Source organism: Misgurnus anguillicaudatus, chromosome 3 (genome assembly GCF_027580225.2).
Source record: "Misgurnus anguillicaudatus chromosome 3, ASM2758022v2, whole genome shotgun sequence".
In the NCBI taxonomy this organism is placed as follows: domain Eukaryota; kingdom Metazoa; phylum Chordata; class Actinopteri; order Cypriniformes; family Cobitidae; genus Misgurnus; species Misgurnus anguillicaudatus.
Genome location: NC_073339.2, coordinates 30,643,700 through 30,661,767, shown reverse-complemented (window position 1 = coordinate 30,661,767; position 18,068 = coordinate 30,643,700). Strand labels below are relative to the sequence as shown.

General features: G+C 37.5%; 2 protein-coding genes across 2 annotated transcripts in view; one reads left to right on the top strand and one right to left on the bottom strand.

The window, feature by feature from the left end:
* Nucleotides 1-18,068, top strand: part of lrba (LPS-responsive vesicle trafficking, beach and anchor containing) — a 399,709-nt gene that overhangs the window by 279,519 nt on the left and 102,122 nt on the right. The window contains exons 38-39 of the mRNA XM_073864338.1: nt 2,921-3,061; nt 5,200-5,336. Of these exons, the coding sequence (XP_073720439.1) occupies nt 2,921-3,061; nt 5,200-5,336 (278 nt within the window). The remainder of the gene's footprint in view (nt 1-2,920; nt 3,062-5,199; nt 5,337-18,068) is intronic.
* mab21l2 (mab-21-like 2) lies at nt 6,685-8,587 on the bottom strand. The gene has a single exon (XM_055205454.2). It carries the CDS (start codon nt 8,140-8,142, stop codon nt 7,063-7,065), a length of 1,080 nt encoding a protein of 359 aa, XP_055061429.1. The 5' UTR covers nt 8,143-8,587; the 3' UTR covers nt 6,685-7,062.

The following is an 18,068-nucleotide window of genomic DNA, read 5'->3' as shown; positions in this document are numbered from 1 at the left end:
TAAACAGTAAACTGACACAAAGACATTAATTAGTATCATTCGACATACAACAATGTCGGAACGGTCCTCTTTTTCCACACATGTAAACACTGGGGTGTAGTTTCGCATACGTCATCCGTGACCTCTTGACATGATTATGTATTGCGAGAGGTCGTGCTGGCCCGTCACAGCACTGGAGATAGACGAGAAGTTGTGGTTTAAAAGTGCATATTTTTTATTTTTTATCAAAAATGACAACCGTTTCACTAGATACGACCCTTATGCCTCGTTTGGGATCGTTCTTTGAAACTCCGTTGAAACTGCAATTTTAAACTGCATTAAAACTGTTAAGTATTGGGGTCCATTAAAGTCCACTAAACGAGAAAAATTCTGGAATGTCTTACTAAAAAAAAACATAATTTCTTCTCGACTGAACAAAGAAAGACATCAACGCCCTGTATGACACGGTGGTGAGTAAACCATCAGAATTTTTTTTTTTTTAAGAAAATGGACTAGTCCTTTAATAAACTTTTTTAATCATTTACAAAGGCTTACAACTCTTAGCGCTTAAAATGCGTCATCATACCAAAACTTCCTAAACATTACATACATGTGACCATTAATCACCAGCCTGGAAACAGTGGTTTGATTTACACCCATAACGTGGATGGTGGTTCGGTAAGATTTGAAATGATATTTATGGCTGGGAAAACCATAAACCATCTTTCCAGGGATTGATTTAGCCAGGTAGAGGCTATGATGTTTGGGAACTCAAAGGAGTGTAAATACCTTAAGACTAATGTCTCTGTTCCCATGATCAATACGCTTCACTCCTGGCTCTCTCTTGTTAAAAACAAATTTGTTAATTCTGACAATTTAATTGCTTTGCCTCACTATGCCCTTTAGTTGCATATAAATGAGCATTTGAACCAGCATGGAAAAGGGAAGCAGAGCTGTGTAACGCAACAGCATGTATTTACATTAGCTTTGCTGATTGAGGCGAATGAATGAGCTTTTTAAATAAAGCTGAATTCTGAATGTAATCTTACAACATGGGTTTTTGAGTCATTAAGGGTGCACTGGTAGTCCTTCACTGGAGTTTTTCACTGACACTTCATGGACGCAACAACAGAAGTTACATTTCATAGTGACTGATACTAGGTGTAAACTTTAAAAAAGATAAGTAAAAAAGCTTCAACATTTTTTCTTAGTTCTTTGCAATGCATTTGTAACTTGCTAAAAGTTGAATTGTACTGTTAATGTTGTTGTTTTATTGTTGCATAAAAGTTTGTGTTTTCCTTTATAATCTATTATATTTATTTAATTTTTTTGTTTGTTTTTATTTGGTGAAGCATTTCTCAATATTTATGGAGTTGTTGCATTTAAAATTTGCAGAAAGCTTTTGTTAATTTTAACTACTGCAAATGTAAACTTTTCGTTTATAGTACTGTGTTATTTTGGAGCAAAGTCTGTAGAGCCTGTATTAATCTCAGATCACTGGAAGTGATGCCAGCTCGGCTAGCTACAGACGCATTAGAAAATAAATGTTAGTAAATATTATTCCGACCGAATGCACTAAAACATGTTTTTCTGTCAGATCCGTGTGTCCACTCTGCATGGTGTGAACACACGGGCATGTGGTATGTATTAGGAAGCTGGTAGTAATTTCACCGCTGCTAACTACAAATTCTCTGGGGAGAGTTAATTACAGGAAGACCGTTCTAAATATCAGTTCGCCAGCATACTTTCCATGACAAGAGATTTCTTTGCTCTGCTTTTCTAATGGTTTAGGGGTCTATTTATAAAGAGTTGTCTCAGGGTTTCGCTTCAAGTGCAAATACAAACCGCCTCAGGTGATGTATCTGGTGAGAGGGGCCAAAGGTCACGTGGCCCTGTGTCCACTCAGTTCAGCACTGGATACTCCACTAGGCCTACAGACCGGACACTCCAAAGCAGTCTTATGAGAAGCTGCCCTGTCTCACTGCTGTATATGGATTTTAAGGATTTCCTTTGTGTCTACTGTAGACCAGGTTCTGCCCCTCACCACTTGGGAATGCAGTGCTCAGTAAATGTTTACAGATTACCATTTTTCTTAAATAATCTTTGCTGAACCTCAAGTCATGTACATTTGAAATCAGAAAGGCCTCTTATTTTTGTCAGGGATAAGCATGGCATAAGTAGTAATATTATTTTTATTCTCATTTATCTCCGGTCCTGTGGCGCGTCTTATAAGAGAAAGTATTTCATTTAATAGTTATAAGTGAATTGTAAATTATTTTTAAAAAATTGCATATTTATTATATTTGAAACACAAATAGAAAATGAGTAAAGATTCAACTTTTGTGAATTTACTTTCTCATTTTACAGTTAATCTTGAAAACCTCAAAAGTCTATTATGGACCTTACTTGGGTCTGGTTAATGTATATAATTTAAAGGATTTGCCAAATTACCCTTTTCAAGAAAATGATTATGCTCTGTTGATATTGGTGCAGGTATATGGTAGCCTATCTTGAGGTCAAATGCCATGAAATGTGAATGTTTTGTTTTAAAATAAACAAGCTGTGTTTTTGTATTATTATAGATTTTATATTTTTTTTATTATAAATTCGCCTTTAAATATAAATTAAATTAGATAAAGTAAATTTGGGGTTTTGGTGACGTTAACAAACGCATTAAGAACAATAAACAAATAAAAAAGTCGTTTTAATAAAAATCGCAAAAGTGTATTTATAAAATAGCGAGTTTATTAATCCGATTTTTTATTGTAGTTTAATGTTATTTATTTCGAATTTTATGACAAGAAGCACGATCTGCCAAGTACTTTTGCTCTATTGTTTTGTTGTATCTGGTTGAATGGGGTTTTAGTAAATGTGAACTGGCAGTCAAAGGTTTTTTGCGCAGTTACGCATGAATGAGTTTGTTGTGTTTTGTTTTCTTTAGCTCCAGAAGAAGACATGCTGAAAGGCAAACAATCTATCAGAAGTTCAGTGTTGGGGAACCAGAACTCAGAGAGTGAGCTGCTGCTGGATGACGATGACACCCTCTCATCCCTGGAAGAGAAAGAGCTGGAGAACCTCACAGGTGAACCAAACGCAACGCGACGAACTGTCGTGGCGCGCACTTTTTAGGCAGCCTGCCTGGATGTCATCTTGCACCTCTCCTCCACTGTTAATAAGGGGGTCACACCATTATCTATGGCAGTGCTTTCTCATTAGCGGCCTGTGATCAGGTTAGATGTGAATGAGTGCTGCGCACAAAGCCCACAGGAATAAACACACAGTCATCACTATACAGTCTGAGCAGTGAACACGAGAATTAGGGCGAATTCCAATCGGAAGTGATCATCCCTATGCCATATTATTTTCTTCGAAAGTCAAAGATCGTGATTTGTAAACTCTGGAAGGAATTGCGCATTGATGCCGTTAGAAATACACTTGGCGAATAGAGCAATGAAAATAACGTCATTTGGAGCGACTGTTTATGCAGCGTCCCCTTCCCGAAGTCCCCAACAAGGGCGCAAAAACGCCGTTTGGAATTCGCCCTTGTCTGCCTTAAAAAAAACATTAATTAATGCGACGTTGTGTGTTTAAATAAAAGAAATAATTTTGTACTAAAATGTATAAAAAAACTAAAAATGTTTAATTCATTACCACATTAAAAAAAACTTTTTAACAAGTTTCAGAAAATACAGTTTCTTTTTAAAGTAATACTCATAATTTAAGAAATTAAATTAATAAAAACGTTTAAAATTGTGTGCAGTTGGAACATAAATGAATCAAGATAATTTATGCATCACAACTCTGTGTTTTTTGTGTGTTATATAAAGTGAGTAAAGAGTTAAATGCATATGGTTAACCTGTAAAGTGAAATTAAGCATCTGATTTTGTTTGATCGCGTTTGCTTAGTGTTGTTCGCAGTCCCGCGTTTGTATAAACTCTTTATCTCGTATGCGCTGGCAGGCAACCTTATAATAAAAGACAGTCTCTCTCAAATAAAGTGCAAATTATCGTGGAGATCCGCGTCGTTGGCCATCATCCACTTGGCAAGCGTTTTGATTCAGGTGTAATTGCACGTGTTCCGGTTTAGCGGGAAAAAATGTTATTTTTCCCCCGGATTACATGCTGATGAACATATCTGATCGTGCCATCCGCTCGTGAATTGAAGGGTGCTTGGGGAAATTAAACGTGGGCTTCTGGTCTCTGACTGCAGCGGCTTTTGCGCATGCAGAGAGAAGCAGAAACTCCCCCGAGCGGCCCTTCAGCATTGTCATGCTGGCATGCATTAAGATTGATGACAGATTAAACCCAAAGCCCGCAATCAATGCGCGCTGATTGACAGCGGATTTCAGCGCTTTTTGACAAACTCGACTATAGCGTTTCTATGACGGATCAATCTCCTAAATATGTCATTGTGCACATGATAATCCTATTTGTGGATTAGTTTAATAAATTAGATGTTTTAGGTTTTTTTTACGTCAGTAGTGATTTTTTTGTTAAATTAATTATTTATTAATATTCATTATCATTATATTTAGGCTAGTTGTAATATTTATAAGGTTGTTAAAATTGTGAATTTAAATCTAATAACTGTAAAAACAATAAAGAGAATTTATTTAAAAATGTGTCTAATTATTTTTACATAGGCCTAACTATAATTATTTTAACGTCCACATCATCGAAACGTAGCGTTATATTTACTCTAAATTTTAGGCGAGCCCTTTAAATTCCAGCGGGTGTTGATTGGTTGCCAATGTTTTATTGTTCATCAGCATGGGGGAAAAATCTGAATGTGATCTCAAAGTATTATTTCGCAATTATTCCAGTTGTGATGTGGACTCCGCTAACTACTTTAAAAACGTTGTCTTCATTAATTGAATATTTACACTGTTATTTTAAAACATTATTTGTATGTCTAAAAATAGTAACTTTATGTTTACCAGATCATTTGACTTAAATTGTGCTGTCCCCAAATGATTGCAAATATAGCCTAAATGTAAAGCAAATAGCAGTTGTTATTTTTTATTTTTAAAAGCTCATTAAAATTAAAAATGTTCTATCAGAAAGTCAATATTCACCCTTGTTGAGTTGATTTGTACAACTAAACACTTGGCACTCCTTTGAAATGGGTTGTATGCCAAGGGCAGTATAGAGGTTTGGTGGGAGGCATGCATGCACACACACATACACACTAACTAACGGCGGTCCTCTTGTGTATCACAGGCCCTGTTAACCTGAGCACCAGCGCACAACTGATTTCGCCTGCTGTGGTGGTTAAAGGCACCCTGTCGATCACGGCCCTGGAGTTATACTTTGAGGTGGATGAGGAAGACCCAAGCTTTAAGAACATTGATCCCAAGGTAAGAGACAGCACTGCCTACTCTCAAAATGGCTCACAGCGTACCTTAAACAGTGTGCACAAACAGTGCTTTATAGCATGACCAAAGTCAGTGATGTGTCACGTAGCTACTTTTCCACACTTTGTCCCCTTCGCAGAATTTGTCAGTATTGAATATATGTGGCCATCTTATTGTGTAAATGTAAAGATAATTAAATAAATTATATATACCCTTTATATATAAAGGCCCTATCATGACTCAGCGACTGTTTGGAGTTTGCTGATACAGAAGGGTGCTTGGCTATTTCCCATAACATGTTGCATGCGGTACGATTGTTTATAACACATGTGGGTCAAGTGTGATGATCACCATTGTTTTTTAGCAGTGCAATGAAACTCAATATCCTGACTGTTTACTCAAATGCTTGAAGTGAATATCTCAATTAAATCACATTTTTCTGAATGCTTGATTCACTGGAGATTTTGTTTTGCCTGCAAGAACAAATTAAAGTATTGACAATCAATACTTCCTTTGACTCTTCATGTACTTGATATAACCTGTGTTAATAAAGTTATTTAAAAAAAAATAGTATTTAAATATTTGCACTTAAATGTTTGTTATGCCTTTTATAATAGCATAATCTCTACACTTTTATATATATTTTTGGTTTTTGCTAAATTTTACATTTTATATTTTAATATTTGATTATTATTATTATCAGTAGTAGGAGCCTTCTTGGTATTATTTTTATTGTTGTTATTAACCACAACAACAATTAACAACAATATTATTATTAATGTGTTTAAGTCTGTGTGCTTTTTTCCGAGAATTCGAGAGTATAAATAAACAGATAAATCCAGCATTATATTTACAGTTCTACATCAAAGTATTATTTGAATAGACTAAATGCTGTGTAAAATATTTAATATTTAATTTTTCGCTGAATTTGTCTAAAATCAGTGCAATTAAATAGTACTGTTGCTTTCTGGGATAGATCGCCTATTTACGTTTTTATTTTCGGTGTTTCATTATATATGTGGTCTTTATTGTTTTACAAAGTGCAATTCATTGTTGATTCTTGTACAATAATAGTTTTATATTTTGTTGCTGTTCTCTGTATATGATATTACTTTTCTTCAACGCAAACAGTGTCACGCTAATTTTCTTTGTTTTGATGACGTTTATGAGTATATTTTTGGTCGCCAGCAAATACACATTGTCCTGGTATTAAATCTACCAATGTTTTCTTTAAATAGCAAAGACAAATCACAGGACGATGTCGTTAATTATGTATGCGTCTAGCTGTTGTATTACAACCCCATTAACGCCAAGAGTTTTGTTTTTAAACTCAGTAATGACAAATGCCAAGTTTAAATTTTCATCGTGTCATGATTTTATTACGTTTCAATTTTCGATCACATCATGAAAAAAATTGAACTTGGCACGCTACATTTTGTAATTCGCTTTTAAAGATCTTGTGCATAATTAAATAAATTTTTCACTTTGTGAAAACAGTTCAAACAAACAACAAAATCATTACACTTATCTTGAAATGTACCGTCTCTCTTTCTCTCTCGCAAAGTCCATTTTGAGCCTTGACAAAAGCAAATGCTTCGGAATTTTTTCCTAAGATATTTTTTCAGAGATTTCGGAGAGCACCAAGATCACAGTCTCTCCACTTTCAGTGTTGTGATCTCAAAAGTCCCGTTATTTTTCACCGACATAAATTGTCCTTTTATTTACCATTTTACAGTTTATCCAAACTTTTCGCGTTAGTAAGGATTTCTCTAGCCAGTCTCCAGGTTTGTTTGGCCGCTGTCTCCAGGGCCGAGTGTGGTTTACCCTGAAACAGGTCTAGATTGGGTAAGAAGTAATGCGGGCACCGGCGGCACTGCAGACACGAGATGAGCTGGAGAAGAATACCGTTCAGCCGGTCGCCGAGGCACGACTCGTCCCAGTCAGTCTCCCTCGGGTGTTTCTCACACTCATACAGCAGCAGGGTCTTCATGTGGTAGTTATTAAGCGGCTGCCCGGGTAGCTCTAGGTGTCGGTCACGGAGAGTCTTTAGAACAGAGAGACATTTCTTCCTGCATCCCGACATCAGAAGCCTGTTCTCGGCCTCGGCAAACTGCAAGACCCAGGCGTCGCTCTCTGCCGAGCTCTGTTTACCCGTTAACGAGTAGCACTCTTTTGAAAGAAGGTTAAAACCCTCCGCCTTTACCTCCGCCACCCGGTTGGGCCCGGGCCACGGGATGTGGGGCATGGGCCACTGGGCGGCACTTCTAGGCCAGATGCCCGTGCACTTGAAGGCCGGAGTGATTTGCACCACGTACCTCTCCCGAATGCGCAGTTTCACTTCGCTCGTGTCCGCCACCATTTTCACCACGTCCCGATAGCTGCATTTATCCACGGCCTGAGCCACCAGGGTCTGGAAGCGGGAACGGATCTTTCTGGCAGATAGATAACCGGAGGCGGTGATGAACTCCACCCACAGGGACATGCTCCTCTTTCGGCCGTCGCTGAGTTTGAGCACGGCGCAACCCGGCAGCGAGCCGTCATCCACGAAGTTAAAGACTCCCATTTGGTTCAGGTAAAGCACGACCTCAAACTCGTTGGGTGCGATGACCTCCATGCCCTCATAGCGCGCGTCTATCTCGCTCAACGAGCTGATGAAACGGGGCTCCTGGACCTCCACCTCTTTTAGCACATCCGACACCACCTTACACACCTCTCGAATGGTCTTGGCGATGGCCGCTTTGCGCGCTTGGCATCTCTCGTTGTAATATTTATTAAGCTGGTAAACCAGCTTCGCCTGCGTTGCGATCATGTTTGGGCACAGGTCCGGACTGTAGACCGGAGTTTCGCAATACGCCGAAGGATCCAATGCTTACCGGTGAAGCCAGAGGCACAACTCCCAGCAAAGAGAAGAAAAAAGCAGATGATGAACTTTGCGCCCACGGCGGATAGACGTCAAGTTTGAGGCAGGAAGCAGACAGAGATGCAACGCAATACCACTCTACTTTTCCACGTGAACATGAACAGATACTAAGAATGTTGCTTCTCCAAGCCTGTATCAGCTGTGGGATAAATCTCCGATCGTCATGTCATCATCTTTCTCACTTGTGTTTGCGGATGAAAATGTGCGCCACTGTTCAGTTGTCCAGACTCAGCTGTGAGTGCAGGAATTGTTTAGTTTATGAATGGTCCTCTAGCTGGAGTGAAAGGGGGTCGGGCGTCGGTTCCTGGCCAATCAGCGGAGGAGCTGTCAGTGCGATTGGCCAATCACAGCATTGCTGCGCTGTAGAGACTCTCTCCTCCTGAACATCCTGCGCTGGAGCCCCGGCGCCTCCAGGTTAGAGTATACAGACGGCATTAGGAGCGCATATTTTACCTAAAGCATTTACTCTGTAAACTGCATGGAAAACAATTTAACATGTTAAGATCTTGTTATCTCACTGTTTGTAATTTTGTCCTGTCTTGAGTAAGATAAAGCAATGTTACATGATAACATATTATACATTTTGCATGCAAATATGTAGGGGTTGTTTTTTGTTTCAATTTAAATAGTTTACATTGACCTGGCTGCTGATTAATTTGCGTCTACAAATCGCTTTTCTTACTGCTGATTATTGTCAGTTCACTGCAATTGCTTTCGTTTCACCTTATAGCCAGCGAGCTCATTTTTACGCATCAGATGTGCATTTTGCCTGTGTGATTTCGCTTTGTCTTGAAGATGAACCCTTTGCAATAATACCAGAATATACTGATTTATACATTTTTTTTTCTAGTTTTTTTTCTGTTATTCAGTGATTCTTAGTTATACCGAAATATAAAGATTATAGTCTGTGTGCATTCATCTTCTATAGCTGTTTAAAAACTACGGAAAATTCTATGTTTATTTTTCTCTGTTATTATCAGTAGCTTACAATGGTCGGTAAACGAGTCTAAAGAAAGTTTTAAAGACTGATGTCTATTTCGAGTTATTTGTTGTTATTGTAATTAAATGACAGTCTCTTGAGTCGCATGAGTGAACTGGGGTTTAGAAACGCTTCGGTGCAGACGTATACGAACAACCTGCACGTGTTATTTAGAAAAGGTATTTATTATTTTTTTCCTACTTAATCTTTATATAACAATATACCAACGTTTGTTTAAAAAAGGAGAAAAAGTTAAACAAAAATGGATGATTAGGTGAGCATAATATTCACCTTAGTTATAAATTCAAACGTCTTTGCTTTTAATACACTAATTTGTAAATTAAATTATTTTATTTTACCTTCGTTTTATGTTTATATTTTTTATTAAGTAATTTTAATTATTTTTGTGTGTTTTTTTCTTTGATAGAATTCTTAATTCTTGTTTTTTTATTATCTTTATATATGTAGCCTACGCATTGACTTTACATTCGCTCGCATTGTTATTTGTCGTCTTTAAAGCAGCTTTATTTTTTATTCCTTCATCTTTTCATCTCCTGCTCTTTGTGCTCACACGAGTTGTTTGAATCTGTTGTGTCTCTTTAAGATGAATAATTTAGAGAGGAGAGATTGTTTGGCGAGGTAATTGAAGTCTCTTATCAAACCAGACTTCATGTTTCATGAGTTAAACTCTTATCACAGCTCGTCTTAACGACAGGCTTACGGGGGAGTCTAAAGATATAGAGGTACATAAGTGCAGACTGAGCTAAATAAAAGACCGTCAAAGTATCGATCCGCTGCGTTTTACAGTGGGAAAAATAAATGTCTGCGAGTGCGTGCTGTACAGCACAGCCGGTTTGTGAGCCTACGGTGTATTTTATTTCTTAAACGCTGTTTCACACTGAGCAAAGATGTTCTTTATTTAAAGTAACACCACGGCAATTTAATACATATGCAATGTGTTTTGCCGCACACTAGCCTGTATACTCGGAACGCATCACCAAATAAAAAATGGATAAATAACTAACTAAATTAAATATGTTGGAAAATTGCATTATTTGTTTATTGTTTAATATAAAATAACCCACTCTGTGTTCACCTGTTCGTATTGTATCGTTGTAATCGTTTAGAAACATGCAACTGAGTTCAAACTTTATTTTGGCATGTGTTTGTAATTTTGAAAGTTTCAGCACTATAATTAAATGTTTCGTTTAAGATCATTTAAGATAAAAACAGCACTTACACACATGTACACACACTTTATCTTTTTGTCCTTTTTTTCTGATTTGAGACATTTCTTGTTACAGTTTGTCTTCTTTTAAGCTGTTGTTTTATATTACTTGATTCATTTCAACTACATGCAAACTTAGCTTGAGATCAGTTATTAGTTGCGGTTTGTTATATTGAATGAGCCTGAATTAGTCCTCAGGCAGAATAACAGTACATTTAATTTGCTGTTATTAGTAGATTAACTTTTGAAAAGTTTTTAGTGTTTTTGACACAATTCATATTTATCTTTAGCACAAATGTGTTTCTATCTGAAGATTAGAGGCAACCATTTAGTTAGATCAGATTTGTTTACAAGGGTTGAAAAAGTTGTCTTTGAGTCAGAATTCCCTTCTTTTCTTCCTTTTGCCACGAACAGAAAATATTTAATTGCAAATATGGAGAAGTCAAAAGAGGCATTTGCTCATATTGTGCTACAGCAGTAGTACCATATGAGTAAAGGAATGACCGTTAAAAAGAGTCCCTCTTACCATTTTAGGTACCAGAACCACAAGCTCGCACCGCAAAAGTTATATACATGTGATAATATTTATAAGTGGACCTACATAGCTGGGCCATCTGAAATTTATCACATCCACATTTCATAATTATTTTTTCTTAACTTAAAGTTAAGAAATGCTTTTCAAAACAATACATTAATTTATTTTGCACTTTTATCCCAAATTATAAAAAAATAAAAGAGCATTTAAGATTTCGTCTAAGGAGGCAATTATAAGTTATGTAATAAGATATATAAAATATAACTACTTATATATAAATAGTAAGTAGTTCACAAAGCTAAATGTTTACATTTAGGAATGAATAGTTGGCAGATATGATAGCATCCCGCTAAATCAAATAATATATAACAGCAAAATATTATTTAAACCCCTGGGTCTGTATCTCAGATCTCAAACTGTGTATAAAAGTAACACACTCCACCAGTTTATTTTCAATGAAGGATCTGAAAGAGAAATGAAGCTATGTGCTCATATAACGTAATTCTATGAATGAATGAATTACGTAGATTTTTCGTCTATTCAAGCACCATTAACATCCTTGCTGTATCTTAATATGCTTAGAATGTGTGCTAACCTCAACTAAACTGCGCTTTTTAGTTGCAAACTTTGTTTTGGACTGGCGGGTTCAAAAATGTAACCCTAACCCTTGCAATGACGTAATCTTTCTTCATCATTACATGAACCAAATATTAACATAAAGACAATTAAAAGGTTGAAGTGATTAGATTTACAGATAATTATTTAATTAGTTGTAAAGTCTTTTTATAGCCTTGTGAGTATATTTGTATGAAAGTTAAAGATAAGTAAGCCGGCCGGGTTCTGAATCGTTGAAAGCCCAGTGAGTGGTAAAAGTTTCTCGCGCTTAAGTGGCAAAATGTGTTCTTAAACCTAATGGTGCACTTAACTCAACAGAACCTCCATCACAAGAACAAACGTTTTGGACTCTTTTCTTTTTCTTTATCTCTCTTTTTTAAACATCCAGTATTATCTGGAGACCAAAAGAGCTTTCTTCTTATTGAGCAGAGAAGATGAGAAGGCACGGTAGTGTGGAGCCACTCCTCTTTGATCAGATGACTCCACTCTGATCCTCTCTACAACACTGGACAGTGTCTGATAAGGCTCGCTCTCTCTCTCTCTCTCTCTCTCTCTCTCTCTCTTTCTCTCTCTCTCTCTCTTTCTCATTCCTTGTGTCTTTACTTGGAGAGTATAACATGATTTCCAGGTCATCTGACCTAGTTAAAAAAGAGCCAGATATGTGCTGGCTGATCAAAGAAAAAATGGAAACAGCAATCCTGATAACTTCAGGGGCACCTTCAAAACCGAGGCAAGGTCTTTTTTCGTTTCTCACAAAGCAAATATTTTTGGAGCAAACAGAAAATTATAAAATATGTTCTAAAAGTGGCAATTGCAGCCCACATATACAGTAGCAGATGAGTTTATCTCCTTTTTTAACTTTTGCCACTATCTAGTTCGAGGTTCCTGTATGTGAGGAATTGCCTCTTTGATTCCCAGACTTCTTAGGTTAAAGATGTTTTTTTTTTTTTTTTTGGAACACAAGAAGAGAATTTTGACAGAATGTTCCCACTATTTTTTTTTACATTGCAAGTGAATGGCGACTCTTAGACCCTTATGGATTAACAAATAGATTTTTTTGGATATAGATCAACCCTATGGTTAGAAAATGATTAAAGCAGTTTCCTTTTTGATTGCACATTTAAAAGTGAATGCACCATGAAAGAACGCTAAGTTGGCTCCACCTACAGTTTGTAAGCTAATGTTTATGTATAATTAATAGCTGATTCAATTAAATTGGAACAGGGCTTCTCTTATGAAGTTTCTTTTTTATATTTATTTGTTGTTTGTTTTTCCCTGAATTTATTTACTGATTTGCATCTAAGGTCTCCTCTGGGCTCATTTAGGAAAAGAGAAAAAAATGCACAATATTTTCTTTCATCTCCACTATAGTTAGCTTGCATTGCTCTTTCATGTCAATGATAAGGGGTGAGACCGTCAGTTACAGATGTTTTTCGCCTGTAGTCTTTTTCTGCCCGACAATGGAAATGAGAGAGAGAGAGAGAGAGACAGAGAGAGAGAGAGAGAGAGAGAGAGAGCAGGCATAAAAAGGCACACAGGTTTTTTTACACACACACCAACATATCTGGCCCCAGCTGCATTTGGCCCTTAGAGACGGCCCCAAACAAGTCGACTAGTGGTACTAATTGCTTGGCAGGCTTTCCGCATCTGCCAGGGAGATCTGGTGAGGTCATGGAGCAGATGGGTGTCTCTCTGTGTCCCTCACGTTCATCGTCTGCACTTGATCTGTTTTAGGATTCTCTTTTAGATTAGACACTACCCATTAATTCATTCTATTGAAATGTTTTTGTAGAGATCACCTTGTCATTCTCACTATGATACCTGTACGTGTATATCTACACATTTGAATATTCTGCTTTGACACCTGTGTGAATTCAAGGGAAACTAAAAATCACCTTGGACCATTTACAAAAATGGCTCTAAAAAGTAAAGCTATAAGCAATTTTTGTCTATATAGCTCTATAATTAGTTTTTTAAAAGTTCAAATCCTTTTAGGTGCTACTGTATTTACACTCACTTGATTTTTTAATTAACGTTGCATGCTTTATATCAATTATTTGTAAAGGTTTTGATGCATGTTGTGACATTGCATTCGGTACTTTTGGTACATTTAAACTTCAAGTTTAAGTCAAGTGTCTTCTGAGGGACAAGCTCTGTTCACACCTAATTGGGTAGGAGGAGAGGAGGGAATGTGGGAGGGATGCTTCTCAGAGAAAGTATTGTTAGGCCTGTCCTGCAAACATCTTGAAGTGGCTCATCGCTCCCCCCTCGCACCCTCCTCATTCGCGTTGCCATGGACAACCTTCGACTGCTGCTGATAAGTGTCCGTGCATCTGAGGATTTCATTGATTTTTCAGTTAGGCGTAAATAGTTTTTGCAGAGGCTAACGGCCAACCATAGCAGCTCTGTCATTATCAATGAGCTGGAGGTGAGCAGCCGTGACTGTTGCTCATATCCTTTAGCATTTACACACTGCGTCCTGGATGAATCGATGAATTGATGAGTCGCACAGTGAGTCTGAATGATGGGAGGTCTCTCCCTTTCGCTCTCTTCTCCCAAGTCCCAAATATACTTTCTTCCCGTTTAAAGGGACACTCCACTTTTTTGGAAAATAGGCTCATTTTAAAGCTCCTCTAGAGTGAAACATTTGATTTTGACTGTTTTGGAATTATTCAGCTGATCTCCGGGTCTGGCTGTACAGCTTTTGGCATAGCTTGGCGTAATCCATTGGGTCTGATTGGACCATTGGCGTCGCACTCGGAAATGACCAAAGAGTTTTGATATTTTTACATTTATTATTTAAAACTTGACTCTTCTGTAGTTCTGTAATGTTATTACGCAGTGCCCGAAAATAGTCCCCTTGGTTACTTTTAATATCAGGGGACTATTTTCGAGCACTGTGTAATATCATTGCGCCTGCTACAGTCATGGTATAGCAGCAAAGTCCTTGAGTAATACGCCGGAATGAGAGTTTAGTTCCTAGCCATATCGGCCTAGAAAATTGCTAATTTAAATTTTACTTCGGTCTTAGTACATGATGTGACACCAGAAGAGTCAAATTTTAAACAAGAAAAATATTGAAACTCTTTGGTTATTTTTTGCGCGATGCTAATGGTCTAATCAGATTCAATGGATTGTGCTAAGCTATATGCTAAAAGTGTTACCGGCATTAAATAAAAAGTAAAATCCTTAAGGGGATCGCAAACCGGCCGCGCAGCTCAGCGCCGTGCCGTTCTAAAAAATTCTAACACATTGTTTTCTATGAGTATACGCACACCGGCACCGCCAGGTGGTGTCTGTCCGCGCCGCCCAGCTTTGACTCAGGAAGTTGCTTAAATCCCTGTCACGCCACACAGCGCCAGTAACATAGTTTAACATTAAATAACATCATATTTGTCCCAAATCATTAACGACTACCATTAGCTGCTAACCTATATTTTGCATTTTGAAGTAGACGCTATCTGACGAAGATTGCGCTATTTAATGTGCACATCCGGTTTGCAAAACCTCCGAGTTGTCCTAGACGCGACTCGACTCAGCGCGACGCTGAGCTGTGGGCCGGTGTGCGACCCCCTTTAGAAACACTGGGACACATGACAACATGTGATGTCTCTACTTTGACTAATAATATTAAAAATGATATTTTGGGCATGTGAATATTCTCTGTTAGCAAACTGGCTAGTTCACTTGAGTTTAAGATGACATGATCTAAACTCATGAGAAAGATTATACACTCTAGATGTGCTTTGCATAATGCATAAGTTTGATTATAAGTCAAGTTTAGGCTAAGTACAAACACATCACTAGATGAAGTAAACAAATGCTGCTCTTCGTCCCTTCCTGAGCACATCAGTGGCACTCATGCCTCCCATCCTAACTGAGGTTTCTCCTGCAATGAAGTCATCCCGTATGAAGCTGGTCACTTATCCTCTCTGCTGATACAGCAATTATAATTGAAGGCTGAATGCAGGGAAGAAACAGATTTGTGACAGAAGAAACTCAAAGTCAAGGAGAGCTGCCCTCATGTTTCCAACTTGCATCCTCCAGTGAATTTATTGTCTGTTTCTATTGTGGCCTTCTTTTCCTGATGGCACTTTTATGATCTGGGATGGACATCATTCTAAAGAGATGTTTCAGAGAGATGTATTGTGCTACCATAGAGCTACTGGTGAAGGTCAGGATCAGAAGCTTCACGCTGATGGAATGTCTCTGTCTGTGACCCTGCAGGAGATACTGTAGCCTGTGAAAGGCATTTTCTTTTTAGTTAATGCAATATTTCAAGGTAAATATCCCAGTCCGTTTTTATAGTGGAAGTAGATGAAAGCTTGTAGCTGATAAAAGTGTTTGTTCTTTACTGGAATTGTGAAACAAATTGTTAGTTCATGAGTGTAAAGCTTCTTTTGTAAACAAGTTTACATTAGATTATAGGACATTTAATAACAGCAAATTCAAACAAAGTGCTGCATAAAATGGAAACTAAATTAAAATAATACTAAATATAATAATATAAAAATAATACTAAACTAAAATAAATTACTGAAATTTTTGTTATAAATATAAGGCATAAATATTAACAAAACATGTCATATTTTAAAGATTGGTTAATATAAATGATTCATATATATTTCTGTTCAAGTTGAAATTTGACATATTCTGTACACAAAGCTATTTTATAACCTGAATTAATCGGGGTTCCCACGGGTCCTTGAAATCCTTGAAAGTTTGTGAATCTAGGGGAAATAATTCAAGGCCCTGTGAAGTTTTTGAAAATATACATACATAGATACAAGTCATTGAAAGTGCTTATATCCATTCTATGCAAGACGTTTTCTGGAAAAAAATCCATATTATTCCCTGTGTAGTGTAGGATATATAAAATTTCTAGCCTTTTAAGCACACATGCTAAACTGTTCGCTTTAAACGCTTATATATTCTGTATGCGGATGTTGATTCATACCAAAATGCTTTTTTGCATAGTTGTGTTTGACACATGAAAAGGTTTCAGGTTACGTATGTAACTGTCATTCCCTGAGAAGGGAACGAGACGCTTCGTCTCCCTTGCCATACTTCCTGTGTCCCTGTAACGTCGTCTTTGGCAATATTTCAGATAGCTAATACTTCCTGGATCCCACGTCACGCTGTCTTTTTCGTTAAGCCTTACCATTGCTTAAATTTGATATACACATTCATACGCACTTACCCCTGGAAGCGTCACCAAGGTGTCACCGCAGTGATGCAGCGCGAATTCCCTCGAAAGGGAACTGTAACAATGTATCTTAAAAGGTATCACGATGTAACCTTGCTCTCACTTGAAATGTCCCCCCACATTAAGTCCTTGAATTTGAGGGTATTGGACCTGGAAATTCTTTGAAAGGTCCTTGAATTTGAAGTTCACCAAGGCGTGGGAACCCTTATATAACTCAAAATTCCAGATGATCACTTCAATGGTACTTATGATGATTTCTTGTAATTTTACAAAAAACTCTTACTTGCCTGACCCAGTCCTCATTCATCTTAAATGTATGAAAAAGTTTTTTACATTTTTGGTTAGCTATGTGAAATCATAATAAATATATATCTTACAGAATATTCATTTGATCCAACCTTAAAGCTTTCTAAAAGCTGACTATCAAATAAGCTTTTGTTGTATTAGCTAGTTGGCAAAAGTCAGACTTTTACTTACAAATAAATTTACTTACAAAGAAATGCACTCACCCAGTTTAAACCATACGCACCTATAGAGTATCAACGGACCGTTCTCATATAAAATAACTGAAGCCTATTATCAGCCCCCCCTTTTCGCCAGAAGGAAGGTGGGTTTCCTGCACCTGAGTCTAGCTGCTCCATCTTCCTCTGCAGACAGGGTGAAGGTTTGGGCCTCCCAGTCGCCTGATTGATCTGCTCTCCATCATTTACTCAGCAGAGCGGTCACTGACGCACGTCTTCGCATATGCTGCTAGCCAGATGGATGAGACTCTTTATGGATGCCAGGGTAAATGTGTTCGTCTGAGATTAGACTTGCACCTCTGTCCTATCATGGCGCCAAAGTTCGTGATTAGGATGGTTTGGTTTTTCCCCTATTCCCTCAGTTGCTTGTTTGTAATGCGTTCTAACTACGGTATAGCTGCCGATGATTACAATAAATCACTGTTTAAGTACTATAGATTTGGTTTGTTATATTGTTTGTCTTTTTGTTAAGATCCAATACACTTAGATGTTGGTTAATGATGCATCCTGTCTGGTTCAAATGGCGTCTCTGTGGGGACCTGGTAGGTCCAGTCGTCTGTGACAGATTTTTTTTAGGTGACGGTTCGATCAAGCATCATCTCATTCACTTTACAGCAGTGTAAACGTGTTTGAATTACGTTGTTCTGTAACAAAAACATGGCACTTGGATGTTGAAGTCAAAGGTCAAATAAGCTAGTAGGCTTCTTGGTATCTCCGTTTCTAGATTATTT